The sequence below is a fragment of the Chaetodon trifascialis genome, chromosome 22 (genome assembly GCF_039877785.1).
Source record: "Chaetodon trifascialis isolate fChaTrf1 chromosome 22, fChaTrf1.hap1, whole genome shotgun sequence".
Classification (NCBI taxonomy): domain Eukaryota; kingdom Metazoa; phylum Chordata; class Actinopteri; order Chaetodontiformes; family Chaetodontidae; genus Chaetodon; species Chaetodon trifascialis.
Window position 1 is genome coordinate 15,715,847 of NC_092077.1, and position 12,899 is coordinate 15,728,745.

General features: G+C 38.9%; 1 protein-coding gene across 1 annotated transcript in view; it reads left to right on the forward strand.

The window, feature by feature from the left end:
* The window catches only part of lhfpl3 (LHFPL tetraspan subfamily member 3), a 44,731-nt gene extending 33,409 nt beyond the window's left edge, over positions 1–11,322 (forward strand). The window contains exons 2-4 of the mRNA XM_070992112.1: positions 1,001–1,231; positions 3,139–3,196; positions 9,631–11,322. Of these exons, the coding sequence (XP_070848213.1) occupies positions 1,001–1,231; positions 3,139–3,161 (254 nt within the window). The 3' untranslated portion in view covers positions 3,162–3,196; positions 9,631–11,322. The remainder of the gene's footprint in view (positions 1–1,000; positions 1,232–3,138; positions 3,197–9,630) is intronic.
* The last annotated feature ends 1,577 nt before the right edge of the window (positions 11,323–12,899 follow it).

The window sequence follows — 12,899 nt, forward strand, 5'->3', positions numbered from 1 at the left end:
ATTTAACATTTCCCATTTTTTCAGCTAACTAGCCTGTTTAAACTATTCATTACTTTTGGCTAAGTGTTTTATTCATTACATTTAGCGATCTATTTTAACAGTTTATCCCATACTTTTACAGTGAAGTAGTTCAACTGTATATTTCATTACTTTTAGCTATTTATTCATTACTTCTTGCTGATTATTTTAACCATTTTATTCAGTACTTTTAGCTAACCTTTACAACTATCCGCTAGTTTTAGCAAACTAAACATTAATCCATTACTTTAAGATAAATTTCATGTTTCTTTTACTTATCTATTCAAGCATTTATCCATTACTTTTGACAAATGAGGCTTATTTCATCTATTACTCTTGGTTGCTAATTTCTCAAACACTTTCAAGTGCAATACAAGGTGTTAATGTATCATTGACTCAGGCTGATGGGTGGCTTATTAGTTATTGCAAATTCAACATCAGTCCAATTTGTAAACCCATTTCACTTTTGCATTTATTTTCCTACTTAAGGCAAACCTCGGATACACTGTCTGTCTCAATCAATAGTTGAGTTAGTTGAATTAATTCGTTGAGCTTTCCATGTAGTTTAACTGCAGAATCACAGTATGTGTGCCTACTCCTTTCATGTGTCTTAACACCATTTGCACTCAGATTAGCAAGCCATAATCATTATAAATCAAATTACAATAAATAATATTTATGGTCAGATATTATCCTGGTTCTCCTTGGAGTTCTGTCTGCTGATAAGATTTAGATCATCTGTTAATACAGCCTGTATGAATTAGCATTTCATTAACCATACTTCAAGCTTAAGTGTAAACAAAAGCCTTATCACACCTCCCCTCAGCACACTGTTTTTACACTGCGCATTGTGCACACTGTTACTCTTCTATATGTTTTATAGGTTTAGTATACAGAGCACATCAAATCCAACATAAAGTCCTCTCTTGGTAGCCAGTTAAGCCCTCAAACACTAACCCATCTTTCTCTCTTCCTGATCCAGGTACATGTCTGATTCTGGGCTGCATGATCTACCCAGACGGCTGGGACAGCGATGAGGTGAAGCGGATGTGTGGCGAGCAGACGGATAAGTACACTCTGGGGGCCTGCTCGGTGCGCTGGGCCTACATCCTCGCCATCATGGGCATCATGGACGCTCTCATCCTCTCCTTCCTGGCCTTCGTCCTGGGAAACCGTCAGGACAGTCTGATGTCTGAGGAGCTGCTGGGAGACAGTAAGAGGATAATACCTTCCTGACTCTAAGTGGGTAGACACAGGCAGCGCATGTTAGGGAAATCATACAGCACATTGTTGGATTTGGCTAATGCTCTTGCGACTGAATGGGAGCAAATCCCTGCAAAGAGCAAAATCCCTCATATTCCATTTACATTTTGGAGATATCATAATCAAATGTGGCTCTAATGTCCAGGTGTCCACATACTTTTGTCCATGCTGTGTAGCAGAGGTGGGAACAATTCATTGTTCCTCAAGTGACAGCTTGTTTCTCAAGTCTTAAAAACGCTATTTTCACCATCAGTGAATCTGTTAATTGTTCTTTCTCTCAGTCCAATAATTGTTTTGACTGTAACATCAGGAAAATGAGAACAAAAATGTCATCACAAGCTCCCAAAGCCATCTTACAAATGTATTCTTTGGTCTGAGGAATATTTAAAAAACCCAAAGGGATTCAGACAGAAAAGCTGCAGTAATGATGCTTGATCAATGGATCAAGGATTTCATTAAGAAGTGTGGAAATAAATGACAAATTCTATGTGTTTTTGCTGATTTTTCTCTCATCTTTGCTTTTTAATTGTGAGATACTGGATTTTACCCCTTCAGGCCTCTAACAGGTGTTCAAATGAATTAGCCTGAGAGGAAAACAGAGCTAAATGCTAAAAATCAGCGACCGCTGTAACACTTTCTTCACCAGGTTTGTCCCCATTTCTTTCTCAAAAGGGGAAAGACCAGAAGAGTAATAGTACATTCTGTACTTTTCAAAACCCATTTCATGGTGATTCATGGAGAGCTTTAACAGAGACAGTTTGGTAATACCAAAAAAAAAAAAAAAAGCTATTGTGCAATTACACCTGAAATGAGATCCAGGCTATTTTCAAAATAAAACAAAGCAAGTGCTGCTAACCTTATTAGAAAATCAATTTGAACGCTTGCCTGACTGTCTGCTTCGTGCATGTGGCAGCCAGTCCAGCCAAGACTTTATTCCAGTCTGGCTTGGGGAGCGTATTATACGTCTTTTAAATTGTGACGCTCAAGTCCAAGCAAAGTCAAAGTTAGCCTCAAGTCTTGTTTTTTGTCTGAGGACATTACATCCACACCTCCAAGTTTTCCTGCTTAATTGGCTTTCCCATGCTCAAGTTATTAATTTGCATGAATTAAAAGGATGGTGTGTACCACCTGCTCGGCTGCTTTTGCTTGCTTCTCTTGCCAATGAGGTTTTTCTTTCCTGATTGGGTGAGATGACAACTGCACTCTGAACCAAAGAGAATGATTTAAACAGTGAGGAGGCAGGAAGAAGAGGAGAATACAGATGAAGGAGGATGGAGATGAAAAGCAATGAGAGAAGAGGCAGGGAGGGAGAGAAAGATGGGTGACTGAGAGGAAGAATGCACCAATAGCAAGGGTTAATTGAAGCCTGGGGATGCTGGACAGAGTCATGAATTACTAATGGCTGTTTACACAGCTTGCTGCCAGCCTGTCTAAATGAATCACAGCCACCCTATCAGCCGGGACACAGTCGCCTGTTAGCTCGTATAAGCAAAAAGACTGGAAGGAAGAAGCCATTATCAACCGGAGAGACCGGAGAGGAAGGACAAGAGAGAGAGAGAGAGGGATAATGAGGCGAGGAGGAGAGAGAAAGAGCAGCAGATGTATGTGAAATATGAGAGCGAAAGTGAAAAGTTTGGGGATTCATCAAACAAAAGATGAGGTTTAAATGTGATGTTTTCTTATCTTGTCACTCAGGAGGATGGATAGTGACACCTGTCCACGTTAGAAACATCTGGGGGGTGTTTTAACTGACCAGCTGTAGTTCGATCAGAGGAGAGGGTTTAGGTCATGCTGCCACCTGCTGGTTAAAAAAATAAATACTCCATACTGAACTGGTTTCTGTCTGTTTCTCCACAGAGAGCGGCAATAACGCCATATAACATCTGGTAATGGTAAAGCAGTCACACAGACACAGGTGAGCTTCATGTCTGAGTTTAATGTCTGTAACATCAGTCTTTAACTTGATGTTACCACTGTGCCTCTCAAGCTAAAATCATGTTTTTTTAAAATTGTTCCCGTTATGACACACTTTACATCCAATTTTCCCCTTTTGTTTCCTTAAGAGGTCCCTAAAAACTTTGTTCCAGATCTCATGTATTTTTCTGAAAATTGGGGAAAATTATTCTTAGTTATCATTTATTGATAGTTGACACTAAAAAAAACTCAGCAAATCTGCTGATTGAGAAAACAGGTTTTCAGGTTTTGAAAGAAGATATATCACATTCTACCTCTTACAAATGTAAAGTGAAATAAAACCTCATGGTTCATAGGTTTCATAGGTTCATAGGTTTCATAGTTTAATTGGTTCATAGGTTTCATAGGTTCATAGGTTCATAGATTTCATAGGTTCATAGGTTCCATGGGTTCATAGGTTTCATAGGTTCATAGGTTTCATAGGTTCATTGGTTTCATAGGTTTCATAGGTTTCATAGGTTCATAGGTTCCATGGGTTCATAGGTTCTTAGGTTTCATAGGTTTCATAGGTTCATAGGTTTCATAGGTTCATAGGTTCCATGGGTTCATAGGTTTCATAGGTTCATAGATTTCAGAGGTTTCATAGGTTCCATGGGTTCATAGGTTTCATAGGTTCCATGGGTTCATAGGTTTCATAGGTTCCATGGGTTCATAGGTTTCATAGGTTTCATAGGTTCATAGGTTTAATAGGTTCCATAGGTTTCATAGGTTCATAGATTTCAGAGGTTTCATAGGTTCCATAGGTTTCATAGGTTCACAGGTTTCATGGGTTCATAGGTTCCATGGGTTCATAGGTTTCATAGGTTCATAGGTTCATAGATTTCATAGGTTTCATAGGTTCCATGGGTTCATAGGTTCATAGGTTTGATAGGTTCATAGGTTTGATAGGTTTCATAGGTTCATAGGTTTCATAGGTTTCATAGGTTCCATAGGTTTCATAGGTTCACAGGTTTCATGGGTTCATAGGTTTCATAGGTTCATAGGTTCCATGGGTTCATAGGTTTCATAGGTTCATAGATTTCATAGGTTTCATAGGTTTCATGGGTTCATAGGTTTCATAGGTTTCATAGGTTCATAGGTTCATAGGTTCCATGGGTTCATAGGTTTCATAGGTTCATAGGTTTCATAGGTTCATAGGTTCCATGGGTTCATAGGTTTCATAGGTTCATAGGTTTCATAGGTTCCATGGGTTCATAGGTTTCATAGGTTTAATAGGTTCCATAGGTTTCATAGGTTTCATAGGTTCATAGGTTTAATAGGTTCCATAGGTTTCATAGGTTCATAGATTTCAGAGGTTTCATAGGTTCCATAGGTTTCATAGGTTCACAGGTTTCATTGGTTCATAGGTTTCATGGGTTCATAGGTTCCATGGGTTCATAGGTTTCATAGGTTCATAGATTTCATAGGTTTCATAGGTTTCATGGGTTCATAGGTTTCATAGGTTTCATAGGTTCATAGGTTTCATAGGTTCATAGGTTCATAGGTTCCATGGGTTCATAGGTTTCATAGGTTCATAGATTTCAGAGGTTTCATAGGTTTCATAGGTTCCATAGGTTTCATAGGTTCACAGGTTTCATGGGTTCATAGGTTTCATAGGTTCATAGGGTTCATAGGTTCCATGGGTTCATAGGTTTCATAGGTTCATAGGTTTCATAGGTTCCATGGGTTCATAGGTTCATAGGTTCATAGATTTCATAGGTTTCATAGGTTCCATGGGTTCATAGGTTCATAGGTTTGATAGGTTCATAGGTTTGATAGGTTTCATAGGTTCATAGGTTTCATAGGTTCCATAGGTTTCATAGGTTCACAGGTTTCATGGGTTCATAGGTTTCATAGGTTCATAGGTTCCATGGGTTCATAGGTTTCATAGGTTCATAGATTTCATAGGTTTCATAGGTTTCATGGGTTCATAGGTTTCATAGGTTTCATAGGTTCATAGGTTTCATAGGTTCATAGGTTCATAGGTTCCATGGGTTCATAGGTTTCATAGGTTCATAGGTTTCATAGGTTCATAGGTTCCATGGGTTCATAGGTTTCATAGGTTCATAGGTTTCATAGGTTCCATGGGTTCATAGGTTTCATAGGTTCATAGGTTTAATAGGTTCCATAGGTTTCATAGGTTTCATAGGTTCATAGGTTTAATAGGTTCCATAGGTTTCATAGGTTCATAGATTTCAGAGGTTTCATAGGTTCCATAGGTTTCATAGGTTCACAGGTTTCATTGGTTCATAGGTTTCATGGGTTCATAGGTTCCATGGGTTCATAGGTTTCATAGGTTCATAGATTTCATAGGTTTCATAGGTTTCATAGGTTCCATAGGTTTCATAGGTTCACAGGTTTCATGGGTTCATAGGTTTCATAGGTTCATAGGTTTCATAGGTTCATAGGTTCCATGGGTTCATAGGTTTCATAGGTTCATAGGTTTCATAGGTTCCATGGGTTCATAGGTTTCATAGGTTCATAGGTTTAATAGGTTCCATAGGTTTCATAGGTTCATAGGTTTAATAGGTTCCATAGGTTTCATAGGTTCATAGATTTCAGAGGTTTCATAGGTTCCATAGGTTTCATAGGTTCACAGGTTTCATGGGTTCATAGGTTTCATGGGTTCATAGGTTCCATGGGTTCATAGGTTTCATAGGTTCATAGATTTCATAGGTTTCATAGGTTCATAGGTTTCATAGGTTCATAGGATCCATGGGTTCATAGGTTTCATAGGTTCATAGGTTTAATAGGTTCCATGGGTTCATAGGTTTCATAGGTTCATAGGTTTAATAGGTTCCATAGGTTTCATAGGTTCATAGATTTCAGAGGTTTCATAGGTTCCATAGGTTTCATAGGTTCACAGGTTTCATGGGTTCATAGGTTTCATGGGTTCATAGGTTCCATGGGTTCATAGATTTCATAGGTTTCATAGGTTCATAGGTTTCATAGGTTCATAGATTTCATAGGTTCATAGGTTCATAGATTTCATAGGTTCATAGGTTCATAGATTTCATAGGTTTCATAGGTTCATAGGTTTCATAGGTTCATAGGATCCATGGGTTCATAGGTTTCATAGGTTCATAGGTTTCATAGGTTCCATGGGTTCATAGGTTTCATAGGTTCATAGGTTTAATAGGTTCCATAGGTTTCATAGGTTTCATAGGTTCATAGGTTTCATAGGTTCATAGGTTTCATAGGTTCCATGGGTTCATAGATTTCATAGGTTTCATAGGTTCATAGGTTTCATAGGTTCATAGGTTCATAGGTTTCATAGATTCATAGGTTCATAGGTCTCATAGGTTTGATAGGTTCCATGGTTTCATAGGTTCATAGGTTCATAGGTTTCATAGGTTCATAGGTTCATAGGTTTCATAGGTTCATAGGTTCCATGGGTTCATAGGTTTCATAGGTTCATAGGTTTCATAGGTTCCATGGGTTCATAGGTTTCATAGGTTCATAGGTTTAATAGGTTCCATAGGTTTCATAGGTTTCATAGGTTTCATAGGTTCCATGGGTTCATAGGTTTCATAGGTTCATAGATTTCAGAGGTTTCATAGGTTCCATAGGTTTCATAGGTTCACAGGTTTCATGGGTTCATAGGTTCCATGGGTTCATAGGTTTCATAGGTTCATAGGTTCATAGATTTCATAGGTTTCATAGGTTTCATAGGTTCCATGGGTTCATAGGTTCATAGGTTTGATAGGTTTCATAGGTTCATAGATTTCATAGGTTTCATAGGTTCCATGGGTTCATAGATTCATAGGTTCCATGGGTTCATAGGTTTCATAGGTTCATAGATTTCATAGGTTTCATAGGTTTCATGGGTTCATAGGTTTCATAGGTTCATAGGTTTCATAGGTTCATAGGTTCCATGGGTTCATAGGTTTCATAGGTTCATAGATTTCAGAGGTTTCATAGGTTTCATAGGTTCCATAGGTTTCATAGGTTCACAGGTTTCATGGGTTCATAGGTTTCATAGGTTCATAGGTTTCATAGGTTCATAGGTTCCATGGGTTCATAGGTTTCATAGGTTCATAGGTTTCATAGGTTCCATGGGTTCATAGGTTTCATAGGTTCATAGGTTTAATAGGTTCCATAGGTTTCATAGGTTCATAGGTTTAATAGGTTCCATAGGTTTCATAGGTTCATAGATTTCAGAGGTTTCATAGGTTCCATAGGTTTCATAGGTTCACAGGTTTCATGGGTTCATAGGTTTCATGGGTTCATAGGTTCCATGGGTTCATAGGTTTCATAGGTTCATAGATTTCATAGGTTTCATAGGTTCATAGGTTTCATAGGTTCATAGGATCCATGGGTTCATAGGTTTCATAGGTTCATAGGTTTCATAGGTTCCATGGGTTCATAGGTTTCATAGGTTCATAGGTTTAATAGGTTCCATAGGTTTCATAGGTTTCATAGGTTCATAGGTTCATAGGATCCATGGGTTCATAGGTTCCATGGGTTCATAGATTTCATAGGTTTCATAGGTTCATAGGTTTCATAGGTTTCATAGGTTCATAGGTTCATAGGTTTCATAGATTCATAGGTTCATAGGTCTCATAGGTTTGATAGGTTCCATGGTTTCATAGGTTCATAGGTTCATAGGTTTCATAGGTTCATAGGTTCATAGGTTTCATAGGTTCATAGGTTCCATGGGTTCATAGGTTTCATAGGTTCATAGGTTTCATAGGTTCCATGGGTTCATAGGTTTCATAGGTTCATAGGTTTAATAGGTTCCATAGGTTTCATAGGTTTCATAGGTTCATAGGTTTAATAGGTTCCATAGGTTTCATAGGTTCATAGATTTCAGAGGTTTCATAGGTTCCATAGGTTTCATAGGTTCACAGGTTTCATGGGTTCATAGGTTTCATGGGTTCATAGGTTCCATGGGTTCCATGGGTTCATAGGTTTCATAGGTTCATAGGTTCATAGATTTCATAGGTTTCATAGGTTCATAGGTTTCATAGGTTCCATGGGTTCATAGGTTCATAGGTTTCATAGGTTCATAGGTTCATAGGTTTCATAGGTTTCATAGGTTCCATGGGTTCATAGGTTTCATAGGTTCATAGATTTCATAGATTCATAGGTTTAATAGGTTCCATGGGTTTCATAGGTTTCATAGATGCAGAGGTCTCATGGGTTCACAGGTTTCATGGGTTTCATAGGTGTAGAGGTTTCATGGGTTCATAGGTTTCATAATTTCATAGGTTTCATAGGTTCATAGGTTTCATAGGTTCCATGGGTTCATAGATTTCATAGGTTTCATAGGTTCATAGGTTTCATAGGTTTCATAGATTCATAGGTTCATAGGTCTCATAGGTTTGATAGGTTCCATGGTTTCATAGGTTCATAGGTTCATAGGTTTCATAGGTTCATAGGTTTCATAGGTTCATAGGTTCGAGGCTTACTTGGTCTGGTGTGACCAGTAGCTTATAGAGGCTAATGTTAGCAAACTTTAAACATACATAGCCATTTAACTGACATGAATGGATGAATTAGCTGACTTTATTTTTTCAGATTTTCATTATAGATTTTCATTTTTGATGCCAACACCACCTCAGGTAATAAAATTCATGCCTTTTATTTCAGCTCTTCTTCCCATTAAAAGCCATTTCTGCTGCTTTCACACTTTTTGTTTGAAAAGGTCAAATATGTTTTGAAAGAAAGTGTCAGAATCAGCCTTTGCAACCACATCATGAGTTATTTTGGAATGCTAACTCCTCCGAGAGACAATTTCCTTCAAAATCTTGACTAGAATTTAAAAGAAAGTCGTGTGTGTTTGAACCCTTTGACCCATCAGACGACGGTATGTCATAACCAATACAATTATCAAAAAAAGCTATCAACACAATAATTCACAAATTCATCACAAAAACTTTAATTTAATTACTTATTTTAATTGTTTACTCATTTTGTATAAATCAGTGCATAAAACAGTATAACGAAATAAAAATAATAACCACTGCAGTAATTATAATAACTTAATGATAGATTTAGCTTATCAAAATGGATTTGTTCTTAACCCGCAAGTGCTTTCCAGAATTTGAATCTGTCGTATTGTTTAATTCAGCTTGGTTAATTTATCCGATGCTGTCTTAATAAATTTGAATCCACTAATTAGAAGAACGGGGAGGGGAGAGATGCTTTTGCATGTCATTTTTAAAGGATTAATCAGCCTTTAAAAGCAAAAGGGTGTATTTATTTTTAAAAGCATACTGTAGAAGTGGACATGCACATAGTATCATACAAAGCAAAGAAGTTTAAGGCTGTTTCATGGCTTGATAAATTAGATGTATTACAAACAGAAGGGATGACTAATCTATGGTCATTCTCCACTACTCTAAACAACATTAATTCCTGCAGATTTGACACGATTTCTCTTCTTGCCGGCAGGTCTTGCCACCTAGACGCGATGTTGCTTCAGGATCCAGCTTCCCTCTCCTGGTCCAACCTGTGGCTGGGATGCAGAGCTGATGTGTGGGGAAAGAACAGATCGAAGAAGAGGAGGAGGTCTGGAAGAGGCCACACAACGTCAGTGGAGACCAGGATGCCTCTCTGTCCTCTCTGAAAGCTCCTTCTGTAAAATAGCCTTGTCATTCATCTCAAACTGCTTACTGTTGCAAGATGAATTCTCAAAAAGACTTTGTCAAAGTTCACCTGTGTTGGTTTGTGTCACTGCATCATCTAACCCGAGCTGTTCAAACTGAATCGTTCTCCGTGTGGATGTGGGAAAGGCTGCCAGTGCACAGGTTCAGCTGCAGAAAATATCAAAAAGACTCTTCATGTGGTAATTCAGCTCCAGGATACTCGCCGGACAAACACGGCTGAGTGACAGCCGCTCAAATCGAATTAAATCAAAACAAATTATCCAGACTTTGACCGACACAAATAAGGACTTAACAGACTTGAGGTCAAAGCTGTCAGATCTTCTTTCTTATCAAGTCAACAAACTCCCTGCAAAGGAGTTTGGCTTTGACACTGTTTGACCTTTGATTTAAAGGAGAGAGGTCTCAGCAAAGGGAGGACTGAGGGAAATTATAGGCTGGATAAACAAAGAGAACTGTGCTGTTTTGTTATAATTCAGTGTTTGATGTGATAGAATCAAAAGGTAGTAATTAGAGGTTTTTCTGGTGACAACTCTGCAAAACAAATACTAAATAGGAGAAAACATCAGTTGTATGAAGTCTATAATCTGTGTATAGCTCTATGTTGATTATGTCCCTGTACTTTGTCTTGACTTTGAAATGTAAACTTTGAAATGTCAAGCTATTGGACCATTATTAGTGTGTGCCATACAGTATCTTGTAATCTGACAGTATTGTGGAGTACGACAAGGGCGAAAGAAAAGCTAAACTGGAGATGAATTCAATTATTTGTCGAATCTTTTGGTTTCCTGTCCTTCTTCACTGTGTCCCAGCTAAGAGAGCTAGCTAGCTAAACCTTAGGAGTGAACTTGGATAGTTTTAAAGCAAAAAGTTTTAGGAGATATGATTATTTGCTCTCTGGCAGAGAGTTAGCATTAGCTAGATAATAATATTGCCCATATCTGTCCAACCAGCAGCTGCTTAGCTTGGCTTAAGCTAGCATAAACACAGCTAGCCTGGCTCTGTCCACAGTGAACAAAATCCACCCAGCCAGAAAGCTAACAAGCATATTTCCCTAAAACTAAAACTATTCCTTTAACACTTAAAACTACATACAAACTAGGACAGTTTCAAGTGTCACACAGCAGTGTTATCCTTGTGCATGTGCCTCTTTTAATATTATCCCTGTTACTTTAGGTGTTGACTATGTCGAGCTGAAGGAATCCTGTTTGTCTTGCTAAGCTAACATACAGACCATCACTCCCAGTAACTAAAAGGACCCATTGTTCTCTCCTGCCTCGTCATCGGTTCACATACCTGATCTCAAAGGTGTAGTCAGGTGTAGTCAGGTAGGGGTTGTTGTTTTTTTTTTCCTCCCAGCTTGTGAGGAGACATTGGACCCTGTTGAACCCTTTTCTGTGTGAGTCTGTCCAGATGAATAACTTCTAATGTGGAATCAAAGTGTGAGACGTAATAAAAATAAAATGACCAGATTTATTAAGGCATGGTGACACTTCTTTCAGGTTAAAGAGCTAAAATTACTTATATCTTTATGACATCACACTTTTGTAACTACACTTCATGTCCTAAAGTATGTAGATATGTCCACATACTATTGTCTTATTTTCTCCAATAATTTTTTTTTTTTTTTTTTTATAGGAATTAGATTTTCAAAGCTCTGAAACTATTTAAAATAAACTATTTTAGCAGTCGAAAATCAGCTTAAACACGTTAAACATGCATGGAAAGGTTAGTCATCGTCTCTCATAAACTGCCTTTGCGTTTGAGTCGCAGAGGTATGCACATCAGTTTTTCGAACCACTTAACCACTGTTCCTTTAACTATATGGATGAATGAAATTTCCATCCCTGCATGATAAAAACAAAACACATTTTTAACCTGTTCAAGCTCTTTTTCTATAAAGGCTGTCATCTTTGTTTGGATGAGGAAACATCATTGGGTACTGATCCTTAGACAAACAGCTCTGTGACCTCTGTGAGGTCACTTCACTTCACACTTCGTGGTACCAGTTTGGAGGATTCCTGTCCAAAGAGAAACAGTTTTACCAGTTTTGTGTTGAAGAACTTGACCGATGTGCACAAAGCCATGACCTCAACCCATCTAGTACCTTTGGGATGAACTGGAACACTGACTGGGAGCAAAGCCTCATCACCCATCATCAGCGCTGGGAGGAAAACCTGAAGCCAGAGGAGTGGAGGCCGGAACAGCAGCAGAGTAATGCTGACGGGGTTAACAATTCATTTTCTCTTCAGAAATTAGTGTCTAGTATCTTTACTGATTTCAGGTTGGACCATGGTAAGTGGGAAATGTATTTGGCTACTTGGAGAGGATCCAAACTAATGAAGTACATGCCCTATTAAAAAGGCACAGAATAGGGTTTTGGTTAAAGAACACTTCATGAATGACTTTGGGAAATTAGCTTTAAGCTCTAAACTTACACTGAAGCTGAGGATGCTATTCACAGCAGTACGGAGGGGCTGAGGGCCGAGCAGCAGCTGCTGCCAAATGGACAGAGACGCCACGCGGTGCTTGTGATGCTCGTCCTCGTTACAGTGAAGGGCAGGAGCGGCATCGCAATCATCAAGGACCCGGTGGACCGACCAACGCCAGCCAAGATGGAGATATCAGCTTTGACATGCACATGGGCTCCTGGATCAAAGGCAGAGGTGTACCAGACCATCTGCTCACATGAACCCTGGCAGCCGACGGGGGGCCGGGCAGCGTCTAACAGGAGAAATCTGTCCGTCAGATCAGAGAACAAGGCGTCGGTAATTATGTATGAACAAAGACTATGGCTTCATTCTAGCAGCCCTGAGGTTTTAGTGCTTACAGACCAGAGAACGATACTTTGCTATCACATTATAAACACTAGCCGGGCAGAAAATGTCAAGATGAGACAGAGCGCTACCAGGGAAAAGGCCATGTCGTCACCCACATCCAAAGATGCTTTTGTCTGTATGGTGGCCATTTTAGGACATCTCAGACTCAGTTATCATCACACTTAGCTGCACCTTGAGCTGAATAAATGTGTGCTAAAGTTAGCGTCGAGCTCACTCA